The 15,221-nt window shown below is 43.1% G+C and overlaps 1 protein-coding gene across 1 annotated transcript; it reads left to right on the plus strand.

Moving 5' to 3' along the window:
• The first annotated feature begins 7,073 nt into the window (after positions 1 to 7,073).
• LOC115503259 (vomeronasal type-1 receptor 4-like) lies at positions 7,074 to 8,099 on the plus strand. The gene has a single exon (XM_030299384.1). The coding sequence runs from the start codon at positions 7,074 to 7,076 to the stop codon at positions 8,097 to 8,099; it is 1,026 nt and encodes a 341-aa protein (XP_030155244.1).
• The last annotated feature ends 7,122 nt before the right edge of the window (positions 8,100 to 15,221 follow it).

Below are 15,221 nucleotides of genomic sequence, written 5' to 3' on the forward strand. Positions count from 1 at the left end.
GTGAATCAGTGTGGAGGTGAATCTTCTTCACAGGCTCCAGGTAAGAGCCCAGGAGAGCCAGCATCTACATTTGGGCTTCCTCACCTACTGACCTGTGAGAAAATCAATGAGCGGTGCTTGAAGCTGCTGATTTCATGGGAATTTGTTACAGCAACAACAGAAAGCTACCACGGTCACACCTCATTTTGTTGCACTTTGCTTTATGGCTGCAGAATCTGTGGTTTTTGCAAACGGAAGGTTTGTGGCACCCTACCTCGAGCAAGTCTATCAGCACCAGTTTTTCACACTATTGCTCCCTTTGTGTCTCTGTGTCACATTTTGGTAATAGTCACAATAGTTCAGACTTTCCCTCTGTCATTTTTTTCTCCTAGTTATCTATGTTTAGTGATCTTTGATGTCACTATTGGAATTATTTTGGGGTGCCATGAACCATGCCCATATAAGACAGCAAATGTAATGAATGAATGTGGGCTGCAGATGTGGTGGAGGAAGCAAGAGATCTGAATTAGATGTTGAGTCTGTCAGTGGGGCTGAGTTTCTGCAATCTCATGATCAAACTTGAGCGCATGAGGAGTTGCTCCTTCTGGAGGACTGAGATGGAATCGACTCCTGGCGGAGATGCTGTGAGGATTGTAGAAATGACACCAAAGGTTGTGGAAGGGTACATAGTCCTAGTTGGTAAAGCAGCAGCAGGGTTGGAGAGGATTGACTCCAGTTCTGAAAGCAGTTCTGTGGCTAAAATGCAACGAGACAGCATCACACGATACAGAGAAATTGGTGTGAAAGGAAGCCTCAATCAAGGCAGCAAACGTTATTGTTGTCTTTTTGAAAGATATTGCCACCTCCACCCCAACCTCGGTAACGCCCACCCTGACCAGTCAGCAGCCTTCAACACGGCGACAAGACCCTCCACCAGGAAAAAGTTTCTGACTCCCTAAAAGCTCAGATGATGGTCAGCATTTTCCTGAAACTAAGTATGGTTGAAACATGATGCATGTTGTTTTTTAAACATAATGCTAGTGCACACTCAATAGACTGCAGTACAGGGAGGACATGACTTATGTGCATGGGGAGGTGAAAAATTCCTTGGAATTCTTTTTGAGATATATGCTTTTTCGATGTGCTCTGGAACCGAATGTGCAGACCTCCAAGGTGTGCCTTTAAATATGGAAACATATGTAACGATAAACAATAACATGAGGTGTTGATACTCAAAACTGATGCAATTTCCATCTCCAAATGTAATGATTTTCTTCATATTTAGATTTATTTTGTTTCTCAACGTAGCATTGGAGTATATCTGATGTTATCTCAGAAATGACATAAAAATAAATACACGCTTTTGAAGTTACTCTGTTTTGATTCAGTGTGTACATAACTATTGTTATACTGGCCATACTTTACAATCAAATAGTTTTTATTGGTCATTAGTCTGTAAAGGAGATATCTTTATGCAATAGAAATAGCTCTCCAATATTCCCCGAAAAACTTCAGTTTATTCCCTGATGATTATTAATGAGTCATTTTATCTAAACACAGGCAAAAGTTTTTATGCGTATAAGAGTTAAATGAAAAAAATTCTTGATAGTGAATATCTGGGTAAGATGAAAAGACCTTTAATTTTCTCTGACTCTTTTTTTGTTAATTAAAACAATTTTAATGTTTATTTTTTTTATATATATATGAAATTTATTGACAAATTGGTTTCCATACAACACCCAGTGCTCATCCCAAAAGGTGCCCTCCTCAATACCCATCACCCACCCTCCCCTCCCTCCCACCCCCCATCAACCCTCAGTTTGTTCTCAGTTTTTAACAGTCTCTTATGCTTTGGCTCTCTCCCACTCTAACCTCTTTTTTTTTTTTTTCCTTCCCCTCCCCCATGGGTTCCTGTTAAGTTTCTCAGGATCCACATAAGAGTGAAACCATATGGTATCTGTCTTTCTCTGTATGGCTTATTTCACTTAGCATTACACTCTCCAGTTCCATCCACGTTGCCAGATGGCCAACAGGCACATGAAAAGATGTTCAGCGTCGCTCCTTATCAGGGAAATACAAATCAAAACCACACTCAGGTATCACCTCACGCCAGTCAGAGTGGCCAAAATGAACAAATCAGGAGACTATAGATGCTGGAGAGGATGTGGAGAAACGGGAACCCTCTTGCACTGTTGGTGGGAATGCAAATTGGTGCAGCCGCTCTGGAAAGCAGTGTGGAGGTTCCTCAGAAAATTAAAAATAGACCTACCCTATGACCCAGCAATAGCACTGCTAAGAATTTATCCAAGGGATACAGGAGTACTGATGCATAGGGGCACTTGTACCCCAATGTTCATAGCAGCACTGTCAACAATAGCCAAATTATGTAATGTTTGTTTATTTTTGAGAAATAGGACACAAGCCCGGAAGGGGCATATTGAGAGGGAGACATAGAATCTGAAGCAGGCTCCAGGCTCTGAGCTGTCAGCACAGAGGCTGACAGTGGGCTTGAACCCACAAACTGTTAGATCATGTCCTGAGCCAAAGTTGAATGCTTAACCGACAGAACCACTGAGGTGCTTCTCACTGACTCTTTAAGTATAGAGAACACGCTGATGGTTACAAGAGGGGAGCTGGATGCGGGGTATGTTTTAAAGACCCAGTGGGGAGTAAGGAGTGCACTTGTTGTTACGTGCACCATGTATTTGATGAAAGTGTTGAATCACTATATTGTCTACCTGAAATTAATATAGCAGTATATGTTGACTAATTGGAATTAGAAGAAAAACCAAAAAACAACTTTCTCTATTTTTTTTAAATAATATCCAACATTCCTATAGTATTAGGAAGAAATAATGATATTTTGTAATTTTTAAAAAAGGGTTAAATGTTGGCTATCCCACACATCATGGGGTATCAGTAGTCGGTCCAGTTGCTTTGTGCACATGAGGATAGTCTCAGTGGTTCTTGAGATGGGATGATCCCTCCACCATTTTTGCATGTTCTCACAGTGCATGCATACTTGCGAAATTGCCCTTGCAATGACTGTAAAATACAATATCCCAGGATCTGTGTACCCTCATGCCATAACTTTTCATTTAACGTTTACTTATAATGTTGAACAATTTAACAGAAAATGTAAAGGAGAAAATGTAATCTGAGAGCAAATGTAAACCTAGAGCAGACTCTTTTTTTTTTTTTTTTTTAAATTTTTTAACGTTTATTTATTTTTGAGAGAGAGTGTGCATGAGAGAGTGCAAGTGGGGGAGGGGCAGAGAGTGAGGGAGACACAGGATCCGAAGCAGGCTCCAGGCTCTGAGCTGTCTGAGCCCGACGTGGGGCTTGAACTCACAAACTGCGAGATCATGACCTGAGCAGAAGTCGGATGCTTAACTGAGTCACCCAGGTGCCCCTAGAGCAGACTCTTTATCTAAACCCACCAACCATTACTGTTTAGTCAGTGTCACACTCAGGATCAGCAGGGGGTTTTAGAAACACCATTACTTGTGCTTCACACCTCCCCCACCTGCATTCTGTGAGTTGTTGTGTCTCCAGGACTCATTTCTGAGAGTGGAGCCCAAGCTCTGGCCCATGGGGAGGTGACAGGGGTCTGCTGTGCCTGGTTTTGTAGGAGGATCTTGGTGCCGTCCTGTCCCCAGTGCTGTAGCAGGATTTGAGATGTTTCTAGGAGGGCAGTGTCTCTAAGACGGGGGAGGGGAAACTCATAGTACGATAACCTTCAGATCAGAGCTGTTTGTGTTGGTCATGAATCCCTCTTGTGGAAAAGGACATAGAAGGGGGGACTTTTCTGCATTCGAAGGTGCTTCTGCCCGTGAGGAGGCAGGTGGAAAGGAAGGTGTGACAGTTGCAGGGGTTGCCATAACAAGGACCCTACAAGGATTGGCTGAAACAACAGACATTTATGTCTGGTGGTTCTGGAAGCTAAAAGTTGAAGATTAAGTTGTCCTCAGGGGTGTGCTTCCTTTGAAGGCCCTCGGGGAATCCTTTCAGGCCACTATCCAACTTCTGCTTCCTTGAATTGTGGCAGCAAAGTTCATGTGGTGTTCACCCCGTGTGCATTTTTTCCCCAAACTTACGCCCCCCTTTTTTGTAAGGACACCAGTCATGTTAGATTAGGAGACTCCCTACTCTAATATGACTTCATCTTAAGTAATTCCATGTGCAATGACCCTGTTTCCAAATAAAGAGACATTCTGAGGTCCTGGAGCTTAAGACTTCAGCGTATTCGGTTTGATGGGACACAGTACAAACCATAAAAGAAGAGGTATGTTGATGCCATAAAAAATGTGTATTTACAAAATATGTTTTTCCAGAGAGTGAGAACATGGGTGGAAAATTGAAGAACAAAGGGGAAAACGTCTTTCTCAGACTCATACTGGTATCCAGGTCAAATGCTGCGTCCTTTCTTCCCCCTGAGAGGCCATTTGTTTATAACTTGAAAACCTTTACTTCTCTCTCTCAACCCTGTCACCCCAGCCCTTGACCTGGGCTCCGTGTCTCACAAATACCCATTCTCCCCTCCAGCGTTTTCTGTCCCGGGCCCACGGTGCCCTCCTGCCCAGGCTTCTTTCCCTCAGGCTTTGCGTCCTTTCCCACATGCCAGCGGTCTCTAGAGGTGCTAGCTAGAAACTTGTAGTTGTTCTTGGTAATTGGCCAGTGGGGAGAAAGTTGGCAAAAATATTCTCAGGTCCCACACCTGTCACTGCCAGTGCTGCTTCAGGTGAAATGCTGATTGCTGTTGTGAGGTGGGGGGGGGGGGCGGTCACACAGTAATAAACACATCTCAGGGCCCGGTTGCCCATCTTGCACACGCACTCACTTCTCTGACCATCAACACGGAGCCCATTATGCAGGCAGTAGGAAGAAGTTCATGGGTTTTCTCTGTGTTCATCTGAGAGGTAGACTCTGTAAGGGAAGGAACTGTGTCAGGAGTCCAGGTAAGTGACCAGATTGAACAAAGGGGGTTTTCTGCGTTTGAATCTGGCTCAGTGCCAAAGCCACGGGAAGCTGGATTATCTCCTGAGCCAGGAGCTGAGTTCGTATAGAGAGATGGGGCCCTAGACCTACACCCAACCCTGATGGCTCCTAAGGCGTGTAGTGTAATCCTCGCTGACAGTGATTATGTGGTTTCACCCAAGTGGTCATGAAATCTGTGTTTTTTAAGTTTTTATTTTAATTCTAGTTGGTTAATGTAGAGTTAATATAGTTATATTAGTTTAGGTGTACAATGTAGTAATTCAATTTCTCCAAAGGAATGTGATTTTTAATGTACTTAAGTACTGTAGTTCTGGAGACAGTCTGCTCTTGATTCTGTGTTACAGGGACCACAGACATTACTGTGAGGTTTCTAAGGTGCCCTCAGAACCTTGATTCGAAATAAAGAGTTTGATGAATCTCTAGTATCATATCACGTGTGTAGGAACAGTGTGTCTAAGGGGTACTTGGGTAGCTTAGTTGGAAGCTCATGGGACTCTTGATCTTGGGGTCATGAGTTTAAGCCCCATGTGGGATGTAGAAATTGTTCAAATAAGTAAAACTTTAAAAAAAAAAATTTTTTTTCCAACGTTTATTTATTTTTAAGACAGAGAGAGACAGAGCATGAACGGGGGAGGGGCAGAGAGAGAGGGAGACACAGAATCGGAAACAGGCTCCAGGCTCCGAGCCATCAGCCCAGAGCCTGACGCGGGGCTCGAACTCCCGGACCGCGAGATCGTGACCTGGCTGAAGTCGGACGCTTAACCGACTGCGCCACCCAGGCGCCCCAAATAAGTAAAACTTAAAAAAAAAATCTATAAACATTCTGTCTGATCACAGGTGCTGGTTTAGAATTGTTTTCTCTAACTCCAGGTATTTGAAGTGTTTAATAGATATAAGAAGTGTCTGTGAATTAAACATGGAGAGGCTTTTCCCAGTTAACAGGGAAGCAGCACGTAAGAAAAATAGAACTTAGTAAGTTTCTTGCAAGATTCTTAGCCTCCAATGTATCTTATGATATTTCTGCTCTATTAAATATTATAAAACCAATCCAAGATTATTTCACTTACAAGTCACACAAGGTATTTGCCTGACATTCCATTATGCATGTGTCCTGTCTTTCTTTTCTTTTTCTTTTTCTTTAAATAGGCTTCATGCCCAGCACAGACCTCAACACAAGCTTGAACTCAGGACCAGAGATCAAGACCTGAGTTGAGATCAAGTTTTGGACCCTTAACTTACTGACCCAGGCACCCCTTGTATTTCAGTATCTTTCACAAATCATGCTTAACTTTTACTAATTTTATTTAACTGAGGTTTTAACAAATTGATACCTATAGATTGTGAAAATAGTAGTAATTTTGTTCCCAGTATACATTGTTTAAGCAGGAACTAATGTTTTCTGTCTTGAGTTCCAAGATCTTAGGAATAGTACTTTTGTTTCTGGAAAAAAACAATGATTCCTTCTGTTGCCTTCCTAATATGGAGCCCTTCTTGCATTCATTAAAACTAGGTTTCCATGAGGCAGGAACCTGCAGCTTTGTTGGACAGCAATCAGTGCATCTACAGTTTTCTGAGATCTCTAGGGTGGTATTCACGGTTTATAGTTGCTTATAGAAAGGGTGTTCATAAATAATGGAACATTTTCATTAGCAAAAATTGCATGTAAATACCGCCATCCATCTTGAAATGGCAAAGTGTAAACATAAAGCTAAATATAGATCTGGTTTATTTACAGAACACAGCTAAGCAGTGTTTTTGTATATCATTAATTGAATGCACTAACTTTCTGCACAGCGCAGCCAGGTTCTCATCACCTGTCTGCCCCTAATTAATGAGTGAATGTAGACAAGCACTTAACCTCTCTGTTCTTCTGTGGTCCTTATGTTTCTAAGGAAGGCAGCAGTGCCTGCCTCATGTATTTAATGAGAAATAAGTTATTTCATGGGTGGTAGTTATACTGTTGTTTCACACATAGCAAGTGTTGTGTAATGGTTGTTCATGCAACTCTTGGAAGGCCTCAAGTGACTGAAGAACTTTAAGTAATTATTTGAAAGTAAGAAGTGTTGGTGAGTGGAGAATATCAGATTTCAGTTGACATGATTTGTCTGGCCTCTGCCTCCTATTCCCACGCAGGATCCTCTAGCCCAGAAGACAAGTATCAGTCACTGAGGACAGACAGGATGGCCACCAGGGATCTGGCAATAAGAGTGATCTTCTTAATCCAGACTGTGGTTGGAATCCTGGGGAACTTGTCTCTTCTTTACCATTATGTGCTTTTTTCTTTCACTAGGTGTAGGCCAAGGCCCACAGATTTGATTGTCAAGAACCTGATTGTAGCCAACATTTTGGTCCTGGTCTCTTTTGGAATACACCACACCCTGTCAACTTTTGGGTGGTATAACATGTTCAGTGATTTTGGGTGTAAATTCTTCCCCTATGTTCGCGGCGTGAGCAGGGGCGTGTCCATTGGCATGACCTGCCTCTTGAGTGTCTTCCAGGCCATCACGATCAGCCCCCAGAACTCCAGATGGACAGTGCTTAAAGAGAAAGCTCTCAAGTGCCTTGTCCCTTCACTTGTCCTATGCTGGGTCTTGCAGATATTGATAAATATCATGTATCCTGTGGTTATGGGTAGCACTTTGAACAAGAATAACATCACAAACAGAAAAAGTTTCGGGTACTGTTCAGCTGTTCGTTATGAGAAAACCAGAAATTCATTGAATACAATGTTGTTAACATTACCTGATGTGTTGTATGTGGGGCTCATGCTCTGGGCCAGCGTTTCTGTGGTTTTCCTTCTGTACCAGCACAAGCAGAGGGTCCAACACATTCATCAGACCAGCGGCTCCTCCACATCATCCCCTGAGTCCACAGCCACCAAAACCATTTTCCTCCTGGTGTGTACCTTTGTCTACTTTAATACCCTTTCGTCGGTCTTTCAAATTGTTTTGTCTGTTTTTGACTGTCCCACCTGGTACCTCGTGAACACCAGTTCAGTGATCACTCTGTGTTTCCCAGCTGTCAGTCCCTTTCTGCTCATGAGCCGAGACCCCAGGGTATCCATGGTCTGCTTTCCCTGTATAAGGAATATAAAATGCCCTCATTTTATGAGAATTGTGTAAATTGTAGGAATTTCCATAATGTTACTCATGTCAGTTATTCCTTCTTCACCTCTGAGTCCTGTATAATTGTGAGAGGCTAACTTAATAATGGTAAGCAGAACACGTTTAACATCTCCTTTAAAGTGAAAAATAAGTTACAATAGTAATCATAATGCAATATTATATCATTATCTTATAAATCCTTATTGAAGTTTTGCTAATGATTTTAGTGGAGGAGTTCATAAATTATGCAATTTCAATCATCAGATCCTGAAACAATCTGGATATTATGCAGAACTCTTTGGGAGTGTCATGTAAATTTGTTACAGCAAATATCCCTGAAGTGATGTAGGCATGGAATTAAAGCAAAAGGAGCCTGGAAATGGGTCAGCCTGTGGCTGCTCGACACTGACACTGAAGAGAATGGTATCAGAGGAAAAATTCAGTAAATGAATAAAGCCTTGGACACCCAGTTATGATTGTGGCACATTTCATCCTTAGGAAGGTGGTAGTTAGGTGAAGTATGATGTTATGGGAACATGGGAGGTGAGCATGAGTAAACATTTTCAGATAGAAATGGTCAGATTGGACTGGAGCGGATAGTGGAGAGCATAGATTAAAATTTTAGCTGATTTAAAAAAAAATTTATTTTAGAGAGAGAGTGTGAGAATAGAGGGTCAGAAGGAGAGAGAGAATCGAGCTGCGTGATAAATGTGGAGCCTGCTTGAGATTCTCTCTCTCTCCCTCTGCCCCCCTCCCAGCCTTGTGCCCTGTCTCTCTTTCTAAAAGAAAAAAATATATAAAAGTATGTTTTTAAAATATATAAAGGCACATTCTCCTGTCGTAAGTGTGTCGCTCAAGGAAAGTTCACAAAGTGATCACACTCTGTACCAGGTATTTAGTTCAATAGATAAAATATTGTCAGACTCAGAAGCCCCTTGTGCTCCTTACCAGTCAGTCCTCATCACGGTCATACATGCCGTGACATGGAACAGCATAGGTACTTTAGGCTCTTTAGTACTGATATAAAGGAAGTAATAGAGCACGGACTCTTTGTATTTGGCTTTTGTCATTTTTTCTGTTGTTTGTGAACTTACTGCTGCATGTTGTTACTGATCATTCATTGGCATTGCTGCAGAGAGGGTTCTCCTGCATAAATTTGAAACTATTAACTCAGTCACTCCACTTTTAATTAGGATAGTGGTGGTTTTCAGTTTGGGTCTATTAGGAATAATGCTGTACGTAAATTTCTACCATGCTTTGTTAGCACGCATAAAACTTTCTGCTGGCCACAGAAGTAACAACGGAGTTGAATGGTGACAGGTTTACATCTCTGCACCTTTAGGAAACAGTGCCCAAGGAGTTTGAAAAATTGTACAAACGTTCACACCCACCAGCAGTGTAGGAGGTTTTTGGTTTGTGGACGTGCTTGTCAACAGTGTTGGGTTTTTTTCCTTTTTCTTTTTGACTTCTGGTTGGTGTGCACTGGTATGAAGTAGTGAACTTCTTTTTTTTTTTTTAATTTGTCTTAAAAAATGCTTATTTTTGAGAGAGAGACAGAGTGTGAACAGGGGAGGAGCAGAGAGATAGGGAGACAGAATCAGAAGCAGGCTCCAGGCTCCGAGCTGTCAGCACAGAGCCCGACACAGGGCTCGAACTCACAAACCAGGAGATCATGACCTGAGCCAAAGTCAGACGCTTAACGGACCGAGCCACTCAGGTACCTCATCAAGTAGTGATTTTCTTATACTCTCCTTGATTACTATGGAAGTTGTGCATTGTTTCACATATTCCTTAGACATTGGGAAATATCTTTTTCAAGTATACCTTAGTTTTATTTTGTCCAGTTTTTTCTATCATGTTGTCCTTTTCTTAAAAAAAAAATTTTTTTTTTACATTTATTTTTGAGAGACAGAGAGAGAGAGAGAGAGCATGAGCAGGAGAGGGGCAGAGAGAGAGGGAGACACAGAATCCAAAGCAGGCTCCAGGCTCTGAGCTGTCAGCACAGAGCCCAACGTGGGGCCGAACTCACAAACCACGAGATCATGACGCGAGCCAAAGTCGGATGCCCACCTGACTGAGCCACCCAGGAGCCCCTCGTGTTGTCCTTTTCTCAATGTTTTGTAGTAGGTCTGTATATTTGTTAGGCGTGTTTCCTTTCTTGGTCTCTTTTTTCTCATGCTCTCTCTGTGTCTTTGTATGTTCATTTTTTTTCTTGAAATTTATTTATTTTGAGCGAGAGAAAGTGAGAGACAGCATGTGCACGAGTTGGGGGACACTCAGAGAGAGAGAGGGAGAGAGAATCCCAAGCAGGCTTGATGCTGTCAGCACAGAACCTGATGATGGGCTCAAACTCTCGAACTGTGAGGTCTTGACCTGACCTGAACTCAAGAGTGGGATGCTGAACTGACTGAGTTACCCACATGCTGCCTGTCGTTGTATGTGCTGATGAGAAGAAAGTCTTTAAATTCTTTTTATTTTCTAATGTTTATTTGTGAGAGAGAGACACAGAGTATGAGTGGGGGAGGGGCAGAGAGAGAGAGAGAGAGAGAGAGAGAGAGAGAGAGACAGAATCTGAAGCAGGCTCTAGGCTCTGAGCTGTCAGCACAGCTGACACAAACTCACAAACGGTGAGACCACGACCTGAGCCAAAGTCAGATACTTAACCAACTGAGCCACCCAGGTGCCCCGAGAAGAAAGAAGAAAGTTTTAATGTTAATATAACTCTTTCCTCCTTTATACATAATGCTTATTTCTGTTCAAGAATACTTCCCTTTTTTAAGTTATTTTTACTTTTATTGTAGAGAGAGAGAGCATGAAGGGGGAGAGGGGCAGATGGAAAGAGCGAGAGAAAGAGAGAGGGAGAGAATCTTTAGCAGGCTCCACTCTCAGGTGGAACCCAAGATGGGGCTTGATCTCCCCCTACTTAGCAGAAATCGAGAGTCAGCAGCTCAAATGACTGATCAACCCAGGTGCCCCCAAAATCTTTATATCACGTTAATCTTTAGATTGGCAGTCCTTCCAGAACTGAATTGCTGTATGTGTGGATAGTGAATTCTATTTTTTTCTGATAAGCTAACAAATTTCAATTCTTTCAGAATACATGATGTTATATGTGGAAACAAGGGGAACAGATGTGACCACGAATCTCTTGCTGCCTATTGTGTTTGAATAATACTGCCTTTTGTCTTGGTCCCTGGAGTCTCATGTCTTCTTGCAGCATCCATGCAGCCGGCAGGCTCACTTACTGGTTTGCAAATGGGGTAAAATCTTATACCCTTTACATTTCTTGAAGTCTTGGCAATGAGGATGGGATAACAATCGAGCAGTACAAGGACTAACCTTTGTGTGTTGCCATAGTAACAGTGGGAAGTTGAGTTGATGTGGTAATTGAGTGCTTTCTGAGTCTGTGTGGACTGCTACAAGAAAATTCACAAGTGTATAGTGTAGAAACGTGTTCGCATCTCCCAGGTATGGAGTTTGAAAATCTGAGATCAGGGTGCCAGTGTGGTTGTTGAGGGCCTTTCTCTGGGTTGCAGCCTTCTGCTATTGTCATAAGACAGAATAGGGGAGGGAGTTCTCAGGTCTCTTTGTAAAGGGCACCCATCACTTTCATGAGGGCAGAGCCTTCAGGACACTTCCCAAAGGCCCCACCTCCAAATGCCATCACCTTGTGGGTTAGGTTTCAATATATGTATTTTTAGGAAACACAAACAGACCATTGCAGGACCCTTTGGAACAAGTTCGACAACCAGTTTGTTTCTATGTCACAATGTAATAGGAATTGTTGTGTTATAGGCTTTGCTTCCCCATTCCAGAAGTTCCAGACGGGATTGTCCCAATCAGGGTGAGGTGCAGGTAGAGAAGTGTTACTGGGACACACAGCCTTTCATTTGCCATCATTGGGGGGTTTCTGTCCACCTCTGATGTACCAAGTTTTGATAACGTATGTGATATTCTGTCTGTTGGCCTGTTAGAGGCCTCAGTCTTAATTGCTCTGTCTAATGTGCCATCACCTCTGCCAGTAGGGGTGGCTGATATAACCCAAGCAATTCAGAACCCGATAAAGTTCACTAGTAAAGTGCTCAGTCCCTCCTGCAGTGAAGGAAAAATCCTCTTGTTTCCTTCCTATCACCTAGAAGGAAGTCAAGTCTTACTGAACCCCTCGGGTGTGGGAGACAGCACAGGTCTCTGTGAGTGCTGTGTCTGTCATTTGGAGCCTCTGGCAAAGGGAGGAAGCCTCGACCCAGAAGCACCCCATGGTATGTGATTTGGGGGCTCGTGCAACACAGTTAACTGGTGCGCTGTTTTGAAACAGCAGTTTTAAAACTAAATAAATAAATTTTTAACAATACACTGATTAACTTGCTAGTGTGCTCTCCTCAAAACTGACCCTTAGTAGTGCTTTCACTGTGTGGCTTCATATTCCACTTTTGGAATGAGTCAACATGGACTCACTGGGAAGAGAGTAAGGAAGGGCCTCACGTTTCTCGTGTCGAATGGAAGTGCCTATTCAAGAATGAGGGCACACTCTTTCCAGCAACATGCCATGTTGACAAGAAAAAGTCCTACCCATCCCTTCCGAAGAAATTTTTAGCTCCACGGCGTAGCCAAAGCCACTGGCACTAGGAACCCTCAATATCCTGAGGGTCCCCTAAATGCATGGCTCCCTTTGCTGATGGTTTAGGTAGGCTGAACTCTGGTGGTGTCCCCTGGGCCACTGGGTCTGGTTAGTCTCGGTGCTGGCTCTGCAAATCCGAAATCAGAGGCAGTCCTTCTTTCACTGGTCGTATGTCAGATTCCTGGGCTGCTGCCAGGGGTCTAGCTGTTGAGTGTGCGACTTGGAAAACAGTGGATGGCAGATGAATGACTTCCCTCACTCCCCCCCACCCACCGCAAACCTTAACGGGCTGTGAACAGTGGAAGCACATTTCACTGCTATAATAATTGTGTGGGTCCCTCATTCAGTGCCCTTGGTGAGGCCTGTTCTCACAGAGACTGATCAGAATGAAGCTGCTGATTGAGCCTGTTTCTGATCAGAGGTATCTGTGCATAGCACACTTGTGACTCCCTTGCACGGTTTTATTGAGGTATATGGGACGAATAAAATTGTATGATATCTAATGTGCAGCCTCAGCTAACAAGACCCAGAGCTGTTGGGGTGGAGCGAGATCCCAGAACATGGAGAGCAAGCAATGAAAAATGCAATGCCTCAACATCTCTTTTTATCGGAAGTCTTGCCCTTCTGTTGACACAATGAAGGGGGAGAGAGCATCCCAGGCCTTCCCTTCCCTATCGGCAAACTCACTGTAACAGTCTTCCTAAGATGTTGGTGGAGGTTGTTTTGAGTGAAACTTGGAACAGAGATTAGACCCAACATTTCCCGACAGTGTCAGAGGAGACAGACTCCAGGACATACTCACGATGCCAGGCCAGGGATGGAAATTCTGGGTCAGGGAGACAGACACGTGGTGGTGGAGTGTGGCTCTGGGGTTCAGGGCCAAGCCTGCAGAGGTGCAGGGAAGGGGAGACATCTATGCAACGATCTGAGAATTGAATGGGAACTGCTCTCTAAGGTATGGAATGGTTTGGACAAAGGCCTGTTTGGTGTGAGAAAGCGTGATGTGCTGAGGGGGTTCCGATTTTCCACAACTGCTAACCTCCACCAGTGGAAGTGACATGGGGCGTGATAGTCCCTGCGGTGCACCCTGGGGACTTGGAGCTCCAGACTGTGTCCTGAGCAGGATGCCTGGGCAGGCACAGTGTCTCTGGCCTCAAGAGACTCATGCCCTAGGTGGTCTCTGATTCAGAGTCTGAGGTGGATGAAAGATAGATAATGCCCTCGTGTTAGAAGTTTATTTGGGTGTCTCACTGAGTCTCAGGAACAGGGAGTATGATGACAAAGGGAGAATTTCTGGCAGGTTGATGAAAGAAGTGTATGACAAATGATAGAACTGTACATTGGACAGTAAAATTTGCTGTATGTACATTAGACATACATATTAAAAAGTTTTTTAAAAGGAGGCAGATCATGGGTGACTTGGTTTGTTGAGCATGTGACTCCTAATTGCGACTCAGGTCATGATCCCAACATGATGGGATTGAGCCCCATGTCAGGCTCCATGCTGAACGGGGAGATTGCTTAAGATTCTCTCTCTCCCTCCATCCTTCTGCTACTCACACTTTCCCTCCCTCCCTCCCTCCTCCCCCCTCTCTCTGTCTCTCAAGAAAAAAAAAAAGAGGAAATTCCTGACACATGCTACAGTGTGGTTGCATCTTGAAAATATTATGTTATTTAAAAGAAGTCAATTCCAAAAGATGATAGATTCCATTTGTAGGAAATGTCCCTACTGGACAAATGGATGGAAACAGAAAATAAGCTTATGGTGCCCAGAGTTTGGAGGGATGAGGCTACTTAGGGTGATGGTTGAAGGCTACAAGTTTTTTGTGTGTGTGGTGATAAAAATATTAGGAATTGATTGTGTTAATATGTGCACAGGTGTATGTTAAAAAAAAAAACACATTGAAACCACTGTGCACTGTAGGTGGTGAATTGCATGTGAATTGTACCACAGTGCTGTCCCAGAGATGGTACAGGAAGATAAGAAAGCTGCAGAGCCTAGTTTATATGATTTTACAAAGGAGACTTCAGGAAAAGTTGTAGGTAGCAGGAGGGATCTAACACTTTGAGAGAAGGATAAAGTTACCAGGAAGTTGTAACAATCCTGAAAGTCTGAGTACCTACCATCAGAACTTTAAAATTTGTGAGGGAGCAAAAGGAGAAATAGAGAATCTCACAATTATGTTTCACAATATTTACAGGCTGTGTATGAAGGTCACAGGAGATCAGTAAGGATATGGAAAACTTGAGCAGTGTGTCGATCATGGTGATCTAAATGGGGCACCTACTCCACAATGGCAGATACACATGCTTTACAAGGTCATGAGAACTATTCAACATGATAAGCCAAATTCTGGGACAAAACCAGTCTAAACAAAGGAATTACAAGACATAATCTGTGATCATAATGGAATGAAGTTAGTAGCTGGTAGGAAAAAGATATTAGAAAATTATCCTAGATAATCTGAACTCAGAAAACACACTTCTAAATAAAGATGAGTCGAAGTGGAAGGCTCCAATCA

The sequence above is a fragment of the Lynx canadensis genome, chromosome E2 (genome assembly GCF_007474595.2).
Source record: "Lynx canadensis isolate LIC74 chromosome E2, mLynCan4.pri.v2, whole genome shotgun sequence".
Taxonomy (NCBI): Eukaryota; Metazoa; Chordata; class Mammalia; order Carnivora; family Felidae; genus Lynx; species Lynx canadensis.